Here is a 20438-nt window from a genome sequence, read left to right as displayed (position 1 = left end):
CATTGAGTAAAAATGACAATTTTCAATTACGGAAGGTGTTGTGTAGTCTTTACTCAGTATGGTCTATAACTGAAAACAACCCTCAACAAAGAGCAGAGCCCACAACCCCAATTACCATGGCACTTTGTTGCCATTTTGGTTTGAAGGTCACGCTGCTGACAATAAACTGTACATGAATCCATGTTTCTAGGAAGTAGCAGAAGTCCATGGCCTTATCACACTGGTGTCCCTGTTTTGGCTCTCCTCACTTTAAGCTCCTTTTGGAGCTCATGATCAGATTCCCGTAATCTCCCAATGTCCAGCATGGGCTCTGTTAAAGGCTTTCCTTCTTTCTGCAACTGAGCCAGAGCAATAGCCCTCAGTAGTGGTGGGTATGGCACATAGCGGACAGGTTCTGGCTCCGGCAGAGGGATAAATTGCTTGAAGTTCTCTTCTTCATGCCGTGGTATAAGACGCCAGTCATGGTACATGACTTTGCTGATCTCCTGCTCTTCAGGCACGGTTTTACCTGGGTGAATGAAGAAGATGACCATCAATATAAGATCATCAAGTCACTCTACCTAAGATAGGCTCTGCTTATGATCCTGGATGAGAAATACGCTATATGGCCAAAGCTACAAGGACCCCACTCCAAATAATTGAGTGAATGTGTTTTAGTGAAGGGTACTGTTCATTCTACAATTCTCTAGCATACAAAGACATTTAGATTTGGATGTCAAGCCTACTACACACGGGCCAAATGTCGAGCGGTATTTTGGCATCTTCCAATTTTTATTGGATATTTGGCCCGATGTGGTAGCCGGTCTGTCAGAAGCCAGACGTTCGGTCGGCTTCTGTCAAAGAGGCATGATTGAAGAAGGTCTGCTGATCAGCTCCTGATCAGTGCTCTCAGCCAATGGCTGACAGTGTTGACCGAAGTGTTCTGTCCGGGATGGGGGGCATCCCTGTCAGAACCCAATAGCACAGCAGGGGAGCTCGCTGTACCAATATCGGATCATTAGTATACTATGACATACAAAGCCATCCACAACACTGCCCCAATTTACATATCTGATCTTATCTCTATCACCCAAACCGTACTCTTTGCTCCTCGCAAGACCTCCTACTCTCTAGCTCCCTTATCTCCTCCTCCCATGCTCATCTCCAAGACTTCTCCAAGGCATCACCCATTCTCTGGAACTCCCTACCCAAATCTATCAGACTATCACCTACTCTACTTACCTTTAGGCGATCATTAAAATCTCTCTCTTCAGGGAAGCCTATCCCGCCCTCTGCTAATACTGGAATCCTCTATGCTTCCAACCACTCCATCCCCCACAGTTTTACCTATTGTACCACTCACCCCTCCCTCCTAGATTGTAAGCTCCAAGGATCAGGGCCCTCAATTCCCTCTTGTATTGAACTGTATTGTTACTGTATTGTCTCCCACTATAATGTAAAGCGCTGAGCAAACCATTGGCGCTATAAAAATCCTATATAACAATAATAATTAGTACAGTGGCTCCTCCTGAGCTGTCCGTTTTTTTTCTCATTCAGTGTGTACCAGGCTTTAGTGCAAATAAAAAAAGTATCATGGACAATACTCGATTGTTCCTAAAGACATTCAGACAATTACAATCTGGTGGCAATTGTTCAATACGAATACCCTTAATTAACCTGAGATGTCCAACAAACTCATATGGGTTTGATGGTCAATAAATGTCCGCAAATCGTTAACCATATAGTGTACTTCACTCTCTTTCTTAACTACCTGCCGACCGCAGATAGCCGAATGACGGCTTCACTGCGGCCGGCCAGTTCTGAGTGGACGTCATATGACGTCCCCCCAGAACGCGCTCTCCTGCGCGCCCCAGGGGGCGCGCACCCGGCGATCTCCGTGATCGCTGTGTCCTACAGACACAGCTGATCACGTGATGTGGTAAAAGGCCAATCACAGCGCCTTTTACCACCTGATCAGCGGTGTCCAATGACACGCTGATCAGAGGGAAATGCAAGTGCCGGTTCTCGGCTGCACTTTCCTCACGCTGTCAGATCGTGAGGAAAGTACTGCCGAGAACCTGCAGTTGTCAGAGCGGGGATCGGCACCGATCATCAGGGCACTGATGATCAGTGCCCTGATGATCGGTGCCCAGCAGTGCCACCCGCAAGTTCCGCCCACCTGTGCCCAGCAGTGCGCCCACTAGCTCCGCCCACCTGTGCCCAGCAGATCACCCACCTGTGCCCAGCAGTGCATCCACCTGTGCCACTCTGCAGTGCCACCTACCTGTGCCCAGAAGTGCCACCTACATGTGCCCAACAGTGCCACCCACCTGTGCCCACCCACCTGTGCCCACCAGTGCCACCCACCTGTGCCCACCCACCAGTGCTGCCCACCAGTGCCACCCACCAGTGCAGCCCAGCAGTGCTGCCAGTCAGTGCCACCAGTCAGTGCCCAGGGGTTGTGCCAGTCAGTGCTGCCAGTCAGTGCCCAGCAGTGATGCCAGTCAGTGCCGTCTATCAGTACCCATCATCAGTGTCACCTATCAGTGCCACCTATCAGTGCTGCATATTAGTGCCGCCTATCCGTGACACCTCATTAGTGCTGTCTATCAGTGCCGCCTATCCGTGCCTCCTCATTAGTACTGCCTATCAGTGCCCTTTAGTGCTGCCTATCAGTGCCCATCAGGGCCGCCTATCAGTGCCCATCAGTGCTGCCTCATTAACGCACATCAGTGAAGGAGAAAAAAATGCCTGTTTGAAAAATGTTATAATAGAAACAAAGAAACTTTTTTTTTTTTCAAATTTTTTGCACTTTTTTATTTATAGCGCAAAAAGTAAAGCGCCCAGTGGCGATTAAATACCACCAAAAGAAAGCTCTATTTGTGAGAAAAAAATTATCAAAATTTCATATGGGTACAATGTTGCATGACCGTGCAATTGTCAATCAAAGTGCGGCAGCGCTGAAAGCTGAAAATTGGCCTGGTAAATAAGGGGGTATAAGTGCCTGGTAGGCAAGTGGTTAAACAGCTTAGTTCATCAATTACTTTTCTACACTGTTTACCAAACTATTCACTGCAAACTCTACAAAGAATTAAAAGGAAACAATAGGGGTTATCTACTTAAACTGGAGGGTGCAAAAGCTGGTGCAGCTCTGCATAGAAACCAATCAGCTTCCAGGTTTTGTCAAAGCTTAATTGAACAAGCTGAAGTTAGAAGCTGATTGGCTACCATGCACAGCTGCACCAGATCCTGAACGCTCCAGTTTTAGTAAATCTATTCCTATGTATATGTGTAAGAATGTATACTAGAATTTGGAAAATTAATATAATGAGTTAGTTTGGCCAATTATTTTTTTTTTTCACATTTCATAACCCCTCATTTGCTGTGGCTTCAGTTTGTGTTGCTTGCCTATGAGTAAAAGGTCGGATGTTGCAATCAAATTTTATGGCATACTCCCTTTCAGATGCTATCATTTGAAGGCTGCACTGGGTTCTAAGCAGTCCTGCCAGAAAGACTTGCTTTTTTTTTTTTTCTTCAATAAAGTCATCTGCAGACAACAGGATCTATGAAAACAGAATTATATAACAAAATGCATCCCCAAGATTCCTCTACATTGATATGTTCCCTCAAGACTAGCTGGACGGGATCATCAGAGAGCATGTACGCACGGTTTTAAGCAAACTCCCACACCCCTTCCTTTATAGAAAACAGTATTTTAGATGTCATCCAGACATTTTTACCACCAACCTTAATTATTAAACTAATTGTAAAGGATTGCTTTTTATTTTTTTTTAACCACTTCCTGTCCAGCTGTTGTATATAAACGGCCAGACGGTGGCAGTACAGGGTCGGGTAAACATTTATAAACAGCCTCCCCGCCCCCTGCTTGTGCGCACTCCCTGGGAGCACTGTGATCTAGTGCCCGCTGTGTCCTCCGGACACAGTGGAACACCGATCGTCGTATGGGACCTCTGTGCAAGGTACCGATCATGTAATCACTGATTGGCCAATCAGTGATCACATGCAGAGTATTAAGCAAGATGTTACTTCTGACATCATTGCTTACTACGTGTGAAATCTGTGAATGATCACAGAGGTCACATGGTACAAAGCTATTCACAACAGCCTTGTACCATGTGACAAGCTGTGACCAATCACAGCTCACACAGTAGTTCTCAATGGCTACAAGAATGCAGCCAGAGAGAAGGAGCAATGATTGCTTTTATAGCCTTTATGGGTGTAAAAGCAATCAGTGTAAAAAAAAAAAAAAAAAAAAAAAAATCTTCATCACCCCCCACAAGTAGTAGTGTCACCATGATGACACTGTACTGCTAGGGCGACAGTATGTTAAAATAATAATAATAATAATAAAAAAATAAAATAAAAATGTACAAACAAATGTTTAAAAATTATAATTTTGGTTATAAACTAATTTGGGTTATTTATTTTTTTTTTTTACTAAAAAGATAAACGGAATAAATTTTGGCCAAGATTTACGATGAAATATTATTTGCAAACTTTTGTAAGAAAAACACTTTTTTTCAAAATTTTGGGACTTTTTCATTTACATAGCAAAAAAAAATCTCAGTGGTGAATAAATACCACCAAAATAAAGCTTTATCTGTTTAAAAAAAATGCTAAAAAATTCATATGGGTACAGTGATGCATGACCGCGCAATTGTCATTCAAAGTGTGATAGCACTGAAAGCTGAAAATTGGCCTGGACAGGAAGGGGGTAAAAGTGTCCGGACTTGAAGTGGTTAAATAACAAACATGTTATACTTAACTGCTGTGTGCAATGGTTTTGCACAGAGCAGCCCCAATTCTCCTCTCCGTGAGTTCCCCTGCTGGCACTCCTGGCTCTTTGCCCCCACCGAGTGCCCTCATAGCAAGCATGCTTGCTTCCGAGCTGGCTCTGTGTGTCCATAGACGCACAGAGCGCGGCTCCTCCCTGGCTCTGATTGACAGCAGTGGGAACCAATGAGGAGGGAGAGAGCCAAGAGAACGGCTGCTCCTGTGCACACTGCTGGATTGAGATTGGGCTCAGGTGAGTACAAGGGGAAGCTACATGCAGAAGGTTTTTTTTACCTTAATACACATTAACTTTCCCTTAATAATTTCGTTGAACTAAAATATTAACATGGATTTCTATTAAACTTTTTACAGTATGTTTTTGGTCTGTTGCTTTTTTTTTAAATTTGTAATGACATTTAATGTACCAGGACCTACCGCGATATGTTAAATAACCCCAGGCTTGCCCATGGTCCATGTTCTGGAAGACACAAACACAAGGTAAAATATGTAAATTAAGATTAAAGAATGAGCACACTGTTAACAAAACCTAGCTAGTTTCATATATTATTTAGGAAAATCAAGCAAGTTGGCAAACATAACCTTTCAAATTTATCCATCCTCCTTCGGTCACCTTAGGTCTTCAGAGTTCTTCAGTGGTATTCTAGAATCCTGCAGCTATCTTCACTGGAGTACATCAAAGAAAACACCCCTTAAACCTCTTTATGTGTGCGTGCTCTTAGCTGACAGTCTTTCAATAACAACTCTAAATTATAATCTGTCCCTATCATAAGTATACACTGGAGGTTTAACTAAAGTTCTGCAAGATGTAGCTGGTACATCTATCATGAAATCAACAGCTCTCAGTTTGTGCTATCTAAACATACACTATATTGCCAAAAGTATTGGGACACCTGCCTTTACACACACATGAACTTTAATAGCATCTCAGTCTTAGTCCGTAGGGTTCAATATTGAGTTGGCCCCGCCCTTTGCAGCTATAACAGCTTCAACTCTTCTGGGAAGGCCGTCCACAAGGTTTAGGAGGGTGTCTATGGGAAGGTTTGATCATTCTTCCAGAAGCACATTTGTCAGGTCAGGCACGAATGTTGGATGAGAAGGCCTGGCTCACAGTCTCCGCTCTAGTTCATCCCAAAGGTGTTCTATGGGGTTGAGGTCAGGACTCTGTGCAGGCCAGTCAAGTTCCTCCACCCCAAACTCAATCATCCATGTCTTTATGGACCTTCTTTTGTGCACTGGTGCACAATCATGTTGGAACAAGAAGGGAACATACCCAAACTGTTCCCACAAAGTTGGGAGCATGAAATTGTCCAAAATATCTTGGTATGCTGATGCCTTAAGAGTTCCCTTCACTGGAACTAAGGAGCCAAGCCCAACCCCTGAAAAACAACCCCACACCGTAATCCCCCCTCCACCAAACTTTACACTTGGCACAATGCAGTCAGGCAAGTACCGTTTTACTGGCAACCGCCAAACCCAGACACGTCCACTGGATTACCAGACAGAGAAACATCTCCACTGCTCTAGAGTCCAGTGGTGGCATGCTTTACACTACTGCATTCAATGCTTTGGATTGTACTTGGTGATGTAATGCCCGGATGCAGCTGCTTGGCCATGGAAACCCATTCCATGAAGCTCTCTACACACTGTTGTTGTGCTAATCTAAAGGCCACACAAAGTATGGAGGCCTTTAGCTACTTACTCTGCAGACAGTTGGCGACATCTGTACACTGTGCGATTCAGCATTCGCTGACCCCACTCTGTCATTTTACGTGGCCTACCACTTTGTGGCTGAGTTGCTGTTCTTCCCAGTTTGTTATAATACCACTAACAGTTGACCATGGAATATTTCGTAGTAAGGAAATGTCACGGATGGACTTACTGCACAGGTGGCAACCTATCACAGGACCACACTTCAATACACTGAGCTCCTGAGAGTGACCCATTCTTTCACAAATGTTTGTAGAAGGAGTCTGCATGCCTAGGTGATGATTTTATACACCTGTGGCCATGAAAATGATTGGAACCCCTGAATCCAATGATTTAGAGGGGTGTCCCAATACTTTTGGCAATATAGTGTATATACTGGAGCAGGGTGGATAAAAATCAATGATTTTTTAAAAAAAAATCTGATTTGTTTTTATTTAAATCTGATTTTTTTTATTTAAAATCGGATTTTTTTGAATAAAATGCTTTTTGAGAAAAATATATTACCATCCAAAGGTTATTCCATCATGAAATAAAGATTAGTTTTTTAATTATGTAGAATAAGGCTGTATATGTTTAATTTTTTTTGGTAAATAAATTCCATGACTACATTCACAATGTCATGCTCTTCCAGAGGTTTTTGTAAGATTATTGGGCAGTTTCTCTGCCTACAAGATATTATCACAGATGCTTGGTTTACTTTTGCAGTTCTCAAAACTGAATTTTACTCAGCGGAGATCACATGCCTCTTCTTCACAGCAAAAATGTTATAACATGAACAGAGTTAAGAAAAAGACCTTAATCCTAACTTCTACAAACCTATGAATACAGAATCAACCCCTTCACTGCTAAGTTTCAAGAAGTTCAGTGAATAGAATAGAAACAATATTTTTCTGATTGTTTGGAGTGGAATAGATCTGCACAAGAAGAAAGTGAAATTAAGTGTGAGGAGGAGGGGGCTGACAGTCTAAGTTTCTTAAAATATATATATTTTGTTTAGCCAAATTAGTTACCAAACATGGATGTTTGTTTAAGGAAATCACATATGCTGGAATGTTATTGTTTCAGTTGAATAAATCTATTTAAATTGTTATTATTAAGGTAATGATTATTTTTCTCCTTCCTAAGTACAACAGAAAAGTTGTCCAAATATGAATGATTAACCTATTAAACTGGGGATAAAAAAACTAATATGAAAAGTTGTTATTCTAAAAATCTTCATCTACTTGCATATTAAAGATATACCAGCAAGAATCAGTCTTTATGTAGAAAACTAGGATTTAAATCAAGCCTTACTGACTAGTGATTTAAATCGTGATTTAACTCAGTTTGATTTAAATCAAATCCACCCTGTACTGGAGTATTTGTTACATCTGAACCTATGTCACCATACAATAAATAATTTACTATAAGAATAGTGATATGTGGAACTGTAGGGAAAATTATGGCAATAGATCTAGGAAGGTTCTATGTATTATTAAAAGAGCAACCTCAATGACCCTTTACCATCCCTGTGTTCTATTTTTGTTCCCCTCCTATCTTGTTAGCAGGGTTACCTTCAAAATACATACTTACACATCCAGCTGATATAGTGTTGTCCTGGGTCAAACCACCGATCCACTGCAGCATTCCAGGTCTTGCTCCACCATCTCATTTACTTACAACATCAGGGGGGAACTATCTATTTTGGGTTCTTGTAGCTGGCCTCATGATGGCATGCATGTTTCACTTCATCAGGGGGCTGGCTGCAAGAACCAGAGCCTCAGCAAGCCCCCTGATGACGTGGCATTGTAAAGTACCCCAAGGCCTCCCTCCCTTGATGCACCAGGAGGGAAAAAAAAAATGAAATGAGGTTCCCATGGCATCACCACAGCCCCATATTACACATGACCCCACCTTGGCTTCTAGCCCACAAAAATGAACACAACATGCAGAAGACGTAAGAGGCAGGCAAGCAAGTGTGCTGTCTTGTCTACCATGTCCATGTGTGCAGTATCCTTAAGGGCTGATTCACACTAGAATGCTGCGCGGGTTTCGTGCACCGCATTCTGAATGCGCTGCCCTTGCGACCTGCAGTGGGTGTCAGTGCAATATTACTGACACAGTAAACACAGTGCATTGGCCCACACCACATTGCATGGTACAAAAGTACCATGCAATCCAGTTGTAGTGCGTTTACAAAAGTAGTGCATGCACTAATTTAGGTGCAGTGCAGTACAATTTCAGCCCATTTAAAATGAATAGGCTGAAATCGTACTGCACATAACTGCATATGAATCGTACAGGAACGTGCAGCGCATACCGGTGCGATTCCTAGTGTGAATCAGTCCTTAGAGTCTGATGAGCTTAAATACCATGGTGTGTATTCTGGCTAAGATTGTCAGCGCCACTTTCTACCCTCTCAATTTTGCAGGACGGCGGTCATGATCTTCTGAACTCTCCCTCACCTCAGCTCTGTAATCCACTTTGACCTTAGTAATATTCCAGTAGCAAGGCTCATCGAATTGCTCCAGCCAGGACTTCTTGGTCACCTCTATGTTCTTACATGCAGGGTTTACAAACAAATGGGGCACATTGAGAACTGGCTATATATATATATATATATATATATATATATATATATATAGTCTTTTGGCGCAAGCTACCATTTCAGATTAGTGTTTGGCAGCTTTTTTGGAGGACCAGAAGAGGGTATCTGCAAGGTTAGGCCTTGTGTTCTTACATGTAGAGTTTACAAGCAAATTTGACTCATTGAGAGTTGGCACTATATAAATTGTCTTTTGGTGCTTGCTAACATTACAGATCAACTTTTTGCATCATTGCAAATCACACATATATGTCTACATTGCGTTGTTGATTGATCTCTTATTGCGCAGGTCTTCTCCAAGATGCAGGGTCAGAAGGTATGCTGGAAGCTCTGAGTTCAGCTGGGTATACTTACTCCTTAGAGCCACACTCTGTGCCATGGAGCATTACCTGGAGAAGAGAGATGCCTGCTGACTGGACATGTGTAGTAAGTTGTGATTGGAACAGACAACACGTTTTTGTATTAGAGCCGCTTATATTTAAAGTGGAAGGATCAGTCAACTCCAAACTGATATTTTAGTTCTTTGTAGGTGCTGCTGAGATAAAATGCCTGTTAGTTCTTTATATCTCCTGGGGATTCTCTTATTGAGATCTTTGTTGAGCATCACAGGTTTTCACAACTGATGTGGCCATTATGAGATGTCCCATTCTCTCTATTGGGTTTTCATATTTATTCTAGACTGCGGAAAACATAGCCAGAGCAAAGGTGGCCAGGAACAGTCATGGATTATAGCAGGAAGATCTCCCTGTAAGAGCAATCAAGATCTAAGAAAGAAACCTGGGGCAGTCTCAGTCTGCCAGACGTCACCTGCAATAAAATATCCATCTGAGAGGGTTAGTCCTATTTGAGGAAATCTGTACTATTATTATTATGCAGGATTTATATAGCGCCAGCAGTTTGCACAAAGGATGACAGTACAGTTACAATACAAATTAATACAGGAGGGATCAGAGGGCCCTGCTCAGTAGAGCTTACAATCTAAGAGGGAGGGTCAATTGATACAAAAAGTAATAACTGCGGGGGATGGGCTGATAGAGAAAAATACATGTACCGTTGCTAGGAGGGGGCAGGATAAGCCTCTCTTAAGAGATGAGGTTTTTAGGGATTGTCTAAAAGTGGACAGGGTAGGAGATAGTCGGACACATTGGGGAAGGGAGTTTCAGAGGATGGGAGTACCTTTGGAAAAGTACTGAAGGCAAGAATAAGAGGAGGTAACAAAGGAGCTGGAGAGCAGGAGGTCTTGGGAGGAAGGAAAAGAACTGGAAGACTGGAATTTTGAGACTAGGTTAGTGATGTAGCTGGGGGCTGAGTTGTGGATGGCTTTAGAAGTTGTTGTAAGTACCTTGAATTTAATTAGTTGAGTAAGCGGAAGCCAGTGGAGGTATTGTCAGAGAGGGGTGGAGGACACTGAATGGAAGCCAGTAGAGGGATTGTCAGAGAGGGGTGGAGGACACTGAATGGAAGCCAGTGGAGGGATTGGCAGAGAGGGGTGGAGGACACTGAATGGAAGCCAGTGGAGGGATTGGCAGAGAGGGGTGGAGGACACTGAATGGGGGCCAGTGGAGGGATTGGCAGAGAGCGGTGGAGGACACTGAATGGAAGTCAGTGGAGGGATTGGCAGAGAGGGGTGGAGGACACTGAATGGAAGCCAGTGGAGGGATTGGCAGAGAGGGGTGGAGAACACTGAATGGAAGCCAGTGGAGGGATTGGCAGAGAGGGATGGAGAACACTGAATGGAAGCCAGTGGAGGGATTGGCAGAGAGGGGTGGAGGACACTGAATGGAAGCCAGTGGAGGGATTGGCAGAGAGGGGTGGAGGACACTGAATGGAAGCCAGTGGAGGGATTGGCAGAGAGGGGTGGAGGACACTGAATGGAGGCCAGTAGAGGGATTGGCAGAGAGGGGTGGAGGACACTGAATGGAGGCCAGTGGAGGGATTGGCAGAGAGGGGTGGCAGACACTGAACAATTGGTAAGAGCAAATAGGAGCTGTCAGTACTAAAATCTCTTTTGGAAATTCTAGTTGCTGGACTATTATGCTAACCCAAAGGCTTTCAGTACTTTGAGTCAATAACTCAGATTAGATGAGCCGTTCTGATTTTTCTCTGGGTTCATTAGCTAAATTCTTGCCCTAGGTTGGAAGTAGAGATGAGCGAATCGAACCAGGCGAAGTGGAATTCGTTTCGAATTTCAGGAAAAATTTGATTCGTGCCGAATCCGAATATTAGCCAACTTCGGATGCACGAATCGAATTTTTCCCGATCAGCCGGCAAAAAGTGTCCCTGCAGAGAGCTCCGCTATTTCTGACAGTTCTCTGACAGTTCCTTCACATTTACAGCGGTTGAAACATTGTATCTATTTGTTTCCATTTAGGATACAGATGTTTTTATTCGGAAACAGATACAATGTTTCAACCGCTGTAAATGTGAAGGAACTGTCAGAGAACTGTCAGAAATAGCGGAGCTCTCTGCAGATACACTTTTTGCTGTACTGGAATACTTCTTCTTTTCATTCTTCTTTTCATTCTTCTCATTCTTCTTTTCATTCTTCTTTTCATTCTTCTTCTCATTCTTCTTTTCGTTCTTCTTCTTTTCATTCTTCTTTTCATTCTTCTCATTCTTCTTTTCATTCTTCTTTTCATTCTTCTTCTTCTTCTTCTTTTCATTCTTCTTCTTTTCATTCTTCTTCTTCTTCTTTTCATTCTTCTCATTCTTCTTTTCATTCTTCTTTTCATTATTCTTCTTCTTCTTTTCATTCTTCTTCTTCTTCTTCTTTTCATTCTTCTTCTTCTTCTTTTCATTCTTCTTTTCATTCTTCTTCTTCTTCTTTTCATTCTTCTTCTTTTCATTCTTCTTCTTCTTCTTTTCATTCTTCTTCTTCTTCTTTTCATTCTTCTCATTCTTCTTTTCATTCTTCTTTTCATTCTTCTTCTTCTTCTTCTTTTCATTCTTCTTCTTTTCATTCTTCTTCTTCTTCGTTGTGCCCCGTGACTGCCCAAATGAGTGAAGTGTGCGGTGATTCTAAGATCGACGGCACTCATCTGCATGTCATACTGACTGACAGTATTATTTCTCTTCCCCAGCAGACTCCAAGGGCATTTAAATTAAAGGTACAGTGTTCTGCACTAATATAAAGGCTCTCTGAAGCCTAGAAACCCTTTTAATAAGTTAAATTCGCAGCGAATAAATTCGCATTGAATCAAATTTCTCCCGCAAATTCGGCGAATCAGCCGAATTGAATTTTTGAATAATTTGCTCATCTCTAGTTGGAAGCTCTGAATTTATTGATGCCAAAAATAGCCAAACAACAAACATTTTCAGGGGAAGGTCAGTAATGAAGGCATCCAGGCAGTGTCAGTACTGGTTTCCTTTATGTTATTATGTTAAAAAGAGAATAATACATTCTAATAATTCATATTTTATGAGAAAAGGTTTCCATTGTATTCTTTTTATGGCACCACCTTTGTGCACAAACAGCAAGCCACTGCACACAATGTAATTCTCACACACTGTTTTCTGTAATTCCTTTTACCTATATGCAGAATACATTTTTTAAACCTGAATGCCAAATGCTAAGCATGTATATAATGTCATCATGTAATCTGGTAAGTATTCAGTAAACTATAATCAATGTATCATAAAACTAGCATACAGTGTTAAAGTGGAATTTCACACAAAAGAGGGAGTTCTTCTTTTTTGCCGCCAACTCACCCCCCAACATGTTTGGTCATACGTTGTTACGTTACGGTCATACTGGGGGGGGGGGTCGAGCGGGTATCTAGTTTTGACAGGTATCTGCTCCCACTTCCACTTGGATCGCTTAGGCAATCCGAGTGAAACTTCGCCCAGGCGATCCAAGAGAAACTTCACCCCCACCCCCCTCTTAACCCGCAACATTTTGGGACACATCACAAGTCCCAGAAAGCTGCAAGACCATTCACAAAGTGCAGCTCAACTTGTGCATGCGCAGTAGGTAGCTGGCTGTGAAGCTGTTAGGGCTCACTGCGCACTTCAATTAATAAACATGCTTGCACCGGGCTGCCAAAGACCAGTGAGTAACCAGCCCAGGTGAGGGCGGCACTTGATCCATGGATATTTAAATATCCTTATAATGAAAGTCAGTAGCTACAGTATTTGTAGCTGCTGACTTTTAATTTTTTGGGGGGGACTTTGAAAATCCTCTGACTTGATATCAGCCTGCACAGGGGGCACTAAGACTGAGAGAGGTATTCTGAGCTTATCATGGCTAACACTGGGAGCAGCCTCCAAGGGTGGGAATCAGAGGGATGAGATCATCAGTATTGGGCAGGGTGGATAAAAATCAATGCTTTTTTTAAAAAATCTGATTTTTTTATTTAAATCGGATTTTTTTTTAATAAAATGCTTTTTGAGGAAAATATATTACCATCCAAAGGTTATTCCATCATGAAATAAAGATTAGTTTTTTAATTATGTAGAATAAGGCTGTATATGTTTAATTTTTTTGGTAAATAAATTCCATGAATCCATTCACAATGTCTTGCTCTTCCAGAGGTTTTTGTAAGATTATTGGGCAGTTTCTCTGCCTACAAGATATTATCACAGATGCTTGGTTTACTTTTGCAGTTCTCAAAACTGAATTTGACTCAGCGGAGATCACATGCCTCTTCTTCACAGCAAAAATGTTTTAACATGAACAGAGTTAAGAAAAAGACCTTCATCCTAACTTCTACAAACCTATGAATACAGAATCAACCCCTTCACTGCTAAGTTTCAAGAAGTTCAGTGAATAGAATAGAAACAATATTTTTCTGATTGTTTGGAGTGGAATAGATCTGCACAAGAAAAAAGTGAAACTAAGTGTGAGGAGGAAGGGGCTGACAGTCTAAGTTTCTTAAAATATATATATTTTGTTTAGCCAAATTAGTAAATAAACATGGATGTTTGTTTAAGCAAATAACATATGCTGGAATGTTATTGTTTCAGTTGAATAAATCTATTTAAATTGTTATTATTAAGGTAATGATTATTTTTCTCCTTCCTAAGTACAACAGAAAAGTTGTCCAAATATGAATGATTAACCTATTAAACTGGGGATAAAAAAACTAATATGAAAAGTTGTTATTCTAAAAATCTTCATCTACTTGCATATTAAAGTTATACCAGCAAGAATTAGTCTTTATGTAGAAAACTCTGATTTAAATCAAGCCTTACTGACTAGTGATTTAAATCGTAATTTAAATCAGTTTGATTTAAATCAAATCCACCCTGGTATTGGGGGATTAAGTAAGAAAATTGTTACTCTACCGGGACCAAAGAAGAGAATTTTTACCAAAACAACAGCAAAATTATACAACAAGAACACAAACAGTAACACTAGCACTGTAATAATAATATGTTATGAGGCAAAAAGAAGTATGTGTGTGTGTGTGTGTGGGGGGGGGGGGGGATAAGGAGTGCACATAAGACCTACTACAAATATTTACTCAGAATGGTGATATAATGCCAGCTATTGAGAGCTGCTATCTTGGGGTGTCCTCTCTTCCTCTTAGATTTGGTTCACACCTGCAGATGCAACCAAATGCAGGTGCATTTCCATGTGTGGCATGAATGGCAGCCTGTTCATTTCCATGGACTGCTCTACACACGAGAAACACAGAAATTAAGTTCCGAACTCTTTTCATTCAGCTAACACAAAAATATTTATGGATTTTCCAATCGCTGTTTTTATATTCCAGGATGGTCTGGATCTATGTAAAGGGAAAGAAGAGCAAATGCTGATTCTGGTGGAGCCTAGAGAATTTCTCAAGAGTGTCTTCTATTACATTCAGGTAAAATTTGGAAAGGTGAAGAACATGCAGATTTATATATATTCTGTATCTGCCACCCCTCTCTGCCAATCCCTCCACTGGCTTCCCATTGCCCAACGGATAAAATTCAAAACATTAACAATAACATATAAAGCCATTTATAACTCTGCCCCAAATTACATCACCAATCTTGTCTCCAAATATCATCCAAACCGTACTCTCCGCTCCTTGCACGACCTTCTACTCTCTAGCTCCCTTGTCTCCTCCTCCCATGCTCATCTCCAGGACTTCTCCAGAGCTTCCCCCATGCTCTGGAACTCTCTACCCCAATTTATCAGAATATCGCCTACTCTGCTCACTTTTAGGTGATCTCTGAAAACCTATCTCTTCAGGAAAGCCTATCCTGCCCTCAGCTAATAATGGAATCTTCTACTCCTCCTACCAGTCCATCCCCCACAGTTACTAACTTTTGAACCACTAGCCCCTCCCTCTTAGATTGTAAGCTCCAAGGAGCAAGGCCCTCCTATCCCTCTTGTATTGTTGCTGTATTGTCTCCCGTTATATTGTAAAACGCTGAGCAAACTGTTGGCGCTATATAAATCCTGTATAATAATATACTAATAATAATATAGGGACCCATGGGGCATATAGCTCAATATCCATGTGCCATATGTACAATAATTGCATTTGCTGAGGTCAATTATAATAGATGTAAAAAAAGGTTTACAGTATGTGTCCTAGATTTTTTATTTTTTTGTGCTTAAAGTGTTACTAAACCCACAACAGTAAAATCAGTCTGTATATGCAGTAAATCATGCTTGTTATACTCACTGTGGAACCTAAAGGGTTAATCCTCTGCACTGTGTAAAAATTATGTTTGATCCAGACTTCTCTGATCCTCCCCTTCTACTGCTGTCCCCAATCCATCTGCTGATAGAACAGAGCCTTGGAGACAAGCTGCACATGCACAGTTTGGTGTGTATTGCTAGAGACCTTTTTTTATTTTCTTGGGAGAGTGCATATATCCAGCACAGGGTCAATAAGCACTGTCCAGACAGAGGTTTAGGGGTCATGCAGCCTCATAAGTCAGTCGGGAGAATGAAAACTCCTCCTACCATCTTTATCCAGTACTCTGCTGGACATTGATAGAAGTCTCAAGACTGCTCTACCCGCTGATAAAATAAAAGGTACTTAGCAGTTTATATTTACTAAAATAATTATATTTCCATGTTCTATGTACTGTGGGAGGCCAGATATAGTTAATGCAGGGTCCAGGGTTTAGTAACACTTTAAAGTGGAGTTCTACTCACTTGTCAAAAAATAACTCATTAGCTACAAAAACTGCTGACTTTTAAAAAACAGCCATTTACCTGTCCCTCGGTCCTGTGGTGTGTCTCCCGCAGCCCGTTTCACCGGCCGTCCTGGATTCCAGGAGGCCAGCAGGCCGTCATGTATTCCAGGAGGCCGGCATCTTCAGTGTGGGCACCCAGCTGTGATAGCTTGCGGCTTCACAGCCGGGTACCCACTGCACATGCGCGAGTAGTGCTGCACTTCCTGAATGGTCCTGTAGTCTTCTGGGACCTGTCACGTGTCCCAAAAGACTACAGAGAGGGAGGGAGGACAACTTCTGTTTCCAATCGCCTAGGCAATCAGACCGGAAATGGGAGCAGGTACCTGTCAAATTTGGGCACCCAAAGGTGCCAGTCCTTAATGGGGAGCGGGGGAGCAGTCCTTAAAGCGGAACTTCACCTTTTGGGAGGAGCTCCGCCTTAAGGCTCAGTTTACATCTGTGCGTTTAACTGCGTTTTTATCAAGTTCCTGTGAGTTATGTGTGGATCAGTTTATTAATTTCAGTGGGCTTCCCTACATGTAGGAATCATGGTAAAGAAGCCCCTGACCCCTGTTAAAAATTATGCCGCATCAAAACGTACCCTGCATTTCAGTATGTGTGAAAACAGACGCATGGGAGTGCCATTAGGAGTTGATAAATACTACTACTACTAATAATAATAATTAATTAATTCAGAAATATTGGCACTGCCATGTGTCTGCCAAAGGACAGCCCTTTTGTTACCATTTAGTAACTTATATAAAGAGAAGTACAGACTCCTGTAGTGTTGGCTCTGAAGAAGAGGTTGTGTCCTCGAAACGCGTTAGCCAGTTGGTCATCCAGGGTTCCATCGTATGGACTCAGATGTTGTTTGGATCATACACCTTGTTCAGTTTGACATGCCTGTGTTATTATGTCCATTGTGAGTATGATACCTATTTTTGTTTCTTTAATACATTATTTTAAACGATAATGCACTAGGTCGGTGCGCCCTTTTTCTGTTTCTCCATTTGTATCCAGTGTATTCGGACCACCCCGGTCTGTTGAGGGCAGCAAGCAGTGCATATTCCAGAAAATTCCAGAACATTCTTATTAGGTCTACTGAGTCCTTTCCTAGCGCAGGAGTAAAGTGTTTGTTGTACAGGATGTTTTGCGTCAGGAAAGCGCACAATTTTGTTCACAACCAACAGTAGTGTGAATCTTACCTTAGAGAGACTTGAAGTAGTAAAATGTTGCTAAATGTCTATGTATATTTCAGTTGTTTTCATTTTGGGAGATTATACGTGGAAGTAGTTTAATTACAAAGGAATACGTAAGAAAAGGCATGTACTGTAGATGGATATAGAAAAGATATGAAGTATACAGATAGAACAAAGGGGAAAACAAGGGAGTGATGCGAACTGAACCCACATTTTCTTCCACTCAGGCTTTAGATCACCTGAGCAGCCATTTTTTTTAATAACAACAAAAAGGTACTTTTTTTACTCAAAAGAATGTCATGGTAAAATGTTCCCATATTGATTCATGTGCTTTCTAATTTGTAATGATAGATCCGCTTTCATTGGTATTAAAAGCATGGCATGATCGGGGTGGAGGTTGTGTTTAATCCTTTCACTGGCACTGACGTAAGGGCAGAACTGCTTGCAGTAGGCCATGTCAGTAATCCTTTTTGCAGTTGCATTCCCTTAAGCCAAGGGTCTCCAAACTTCCTAAACAAAGAGCCATTACTGTGCTTCAGACTTTTGGGGAGCCAGATTGTGGCCCTTGGGAGTAGAAAGGTCCTAACATGAGTGGGAAAACACAATGCCCCATTTTTGGTGTCAGTGGGAGGAATTGTGCTCCATCATTGGTGTCAATTGTTGATGTCATTAAAGGGAGTTGTGTCCCTTCATTGGGATCAGTGATGGGGGGAGGTATGGTTGGTATCAGTGGAAGAAATAGTGCCCTAAGGGCTGGAAAAAACAAGCAAAGGCCTGCATCTGGCCCCCGGGACACAGTTTGGAGACCACTGCCTTAGTCTATAAGCTAATAGCCACTACGCTGATCATGAACTTATGGCAGAGTGGTACCTGAGACTCTCCTAATTCATGCAGGGCCACAATCAGCAGCTGCCGATCATAACCAGTGAAAACATTGCCAAAGTGGTCTGGGTATGTGAGGTGAAAAAATGGACATCGGCCCAGCAGTGAAAAAGTTAATAACAGCCTTGTAAGATCTAAAGTAGCTGATCCCTCTCCATTCCTGGCTCCTGAAAACGCCATGACTCCGACCTCTGTGTTTGGAATAGATAGGAAGTGTTCTGGAAAGAAGATCACCTTGGCTGTTTTGGGGCTACATGATTATAGAAGGTAAGTTGGATTACAGACTGCAACTTTCATTAAAGAGGACCTTTCACTTTTGAAATAATACCATTAGTCTGATTCAAGTTAAACATTTTTATTTACATTTTTTTGTCCAAAAAACTTTCTGTTCAAAGCTACAGTGTTCAATAGTCAGTCTGATTTTAAGATGCAAGTCTGGTTTACAGATTGAAATTTAAAGCAGAACTCCATGTAAAATTTTACTTTCCCATGCAGTGGGGCTGTGCGCTGCATGGGAAAACTGCTCGTTTTGTCCAGGGGTTTAGTGGAAAAGCTATATATATCCCGTCCTCCGATCCTCCGGAAAACCACGCTCCCCCAAGTCCAGCGGTGGACTGTTCCTGCCATCCTCAGGCTCTGAGACGGTCTGTTGGCATGATGACGTCAGGAACAGTCCATTGACAAGACCGCTAGTATGCGGGGGGGGGGGAAGCGGCAAGGACCAGTGTTGCGCTCTGAGGATCATCTGATTCGGTAAGTATATTTTCACTCTTATGACCCCTAGACAAAAACGAGCAGATGGCCCGTGCAGTATGGGCACAGCACCACTGAATGGTTCAAAAAACATTTTGCCCCGATTTCTGCTTAAAGGTTAAGTGTTGAAGGTGAGGTTGCACACACATTAATAAAATCAAAAATGTGCATTTATTAAAAGAGAAGTATGGGCTATACAAAGAGAAAATCTTCTACTCACCTAGGTTGATGCAGCATCAATCTGATGCTGCATCTGTCCCCCACCGGCTATCCACTGAGAATTAAGTGATCAGACACTGCTGATCGCTCAGTTCTCCCCTCCACTCTGAGAAGGGAGCAGTGATTGTCAGTGACTGGCTCTCTGCTCTGCCCCTCCAGCACTCACTGGAGTGATAGGCGGGGGTGGGAGTGGCTGGCTCAGGATATCAGTGGATTGCTGAGAAGCTGAGTCAGTTGCCGGTCCAGGATTCTGGGTGGATTCCAACCATGTGGTTAGGATCTTTCGGAGCCTGGACTGGCTCTGTGAGGTCAGAAAATGGATCACAGGAGTGCAGAACAAGCTGCACACCTATGATCCATAGGAGACGATTGGCAATGCTTCTCTTTTAAATATATGCATTCAGTCCTGCAGAGCATTGCAAGTGTAATCAGTGCATAGTGTGTGTAGTTCACAGGCACCTGCATTATTTACCCCAAGTCCTCAGTTTTTTGCTAAAAACCGTGCACTAACAACACCAGACTTCTGGTTCCAAAAGCTAACGTAACAAAGAGGTGGGTTCTCTTTTTATAGTAAGTAAAGTGCAGCACTATAAATAAGTAAATAAATTATAATAATGTCCGTATAAATGAATATTCTTATGGTGACAATCCGTGTGTAGAGTACCCACTATGGCGGTACTTCAGTGCTTGTGCTTTTAAAAGTGGGGTAAGAATACGCACTCACCAGATGCGTAAAGAAATTACGCATATAGATCAATGATCGGAGGTCCCCTTTAATGAAGTGGAGTGATTGATTTCCTAGAGCTCACCCCTGAATCAAGATCTACCTTATTACACAGAGGAGGGAGTTCCTGCTACACAGGTTGCTACACCCACTCATCCCTTAAAGGGGACCTCTGGTTTACTGGATCCATATACCACCCAGAAGTGCCTGACATACCACCCATACAGAGGGAGGATATCTCTATACATGGCTTAATCCGCTTCCTTAAAGGGGACCTCTGATGATTGATTTAAATGCGTAATTTCTTTACACATCTGGTGAGTGCGTATTCTTACCCCACTTTTAAAAACACAAGCACTGAAGTACCGCCATAGTGGGCACTCTACACACGGATTGTCACCATAAGAATATTCATTTTATACGGACATTATTATCATTTATTTAATTATTTATAGCGCTG

At 42.1% G+C, this 20438-nt stretch overlaps 1 protein-coding gene across 1 annotated transcript; it reads right to left on the bottom strand.

The window, feature by feature from the left end:
• Positions 1-215: 215 nt before the first annotated feature.
• On the bottom strand, positions 216-18462 carry LOC149473086 (small ribosomal subunit protein mS34-like). Its single transcript, XM_089683767.1, has 4 exons — positions 18271-18462; positions 8946-9038; positions 5209-5251; positions 216-508 (listed from the first exon to the last, which is right to left on the bottom strand). Exons 1-4 carry the CDS (start codon positions 18460-18462, stop codon positions 216-218), a joined length of 621 nt encoding a protein of 206 aa, XP_089539893.1.
• Between the last annotated feature and the right edge of the window lie 1976 nt (positions 18463-20438).

This window comes from Staurois parvus, unplaced genomic scaffold (assembly GCF_062004578.1).
Source record: "Staurois parvus isolate SC_StPar_1 unplaced genomic scaffold, SC_StPar_1.0 ptg000018l, whole genome shotgun sequence".
NCBI classification, from domain to species: Eukaryota; Metazoa; Chordata; class Amphibia; order Anura; family Ranidae; genus Staurois; species Staurois parvus.
The sequence above is the reverse complement of the archived record's forward strand: the minus strand, read 5'-3'. Positions and strand labels throughout refer to the sequence as shown.

Bases quoted from the DNA above. Each gene is read 5' to 3' on its own strand.
- LOC149473086 (XM_089683767.1), bottom strand. From the start codon at position 18,462: ATGGCGTTTTCAGGAGCCAGGAATGGAGAGGGATCAGCTACTTTAGAT. The intron at 5,252-8,945 runs GTGAGGGAGAGT...TGTGTCTTCCAG, and splicing joins AAGTGGATTACAGAGCTGAG to AACATGGACCATGGGCAAGC. The intron at 509-5,208 runs GTAGGTCCTGGT...TCATTCACCCAG, and splicing joins GGGTTATTTAACATATCGCG to GTAAAACCGTGCCTGAAGAG.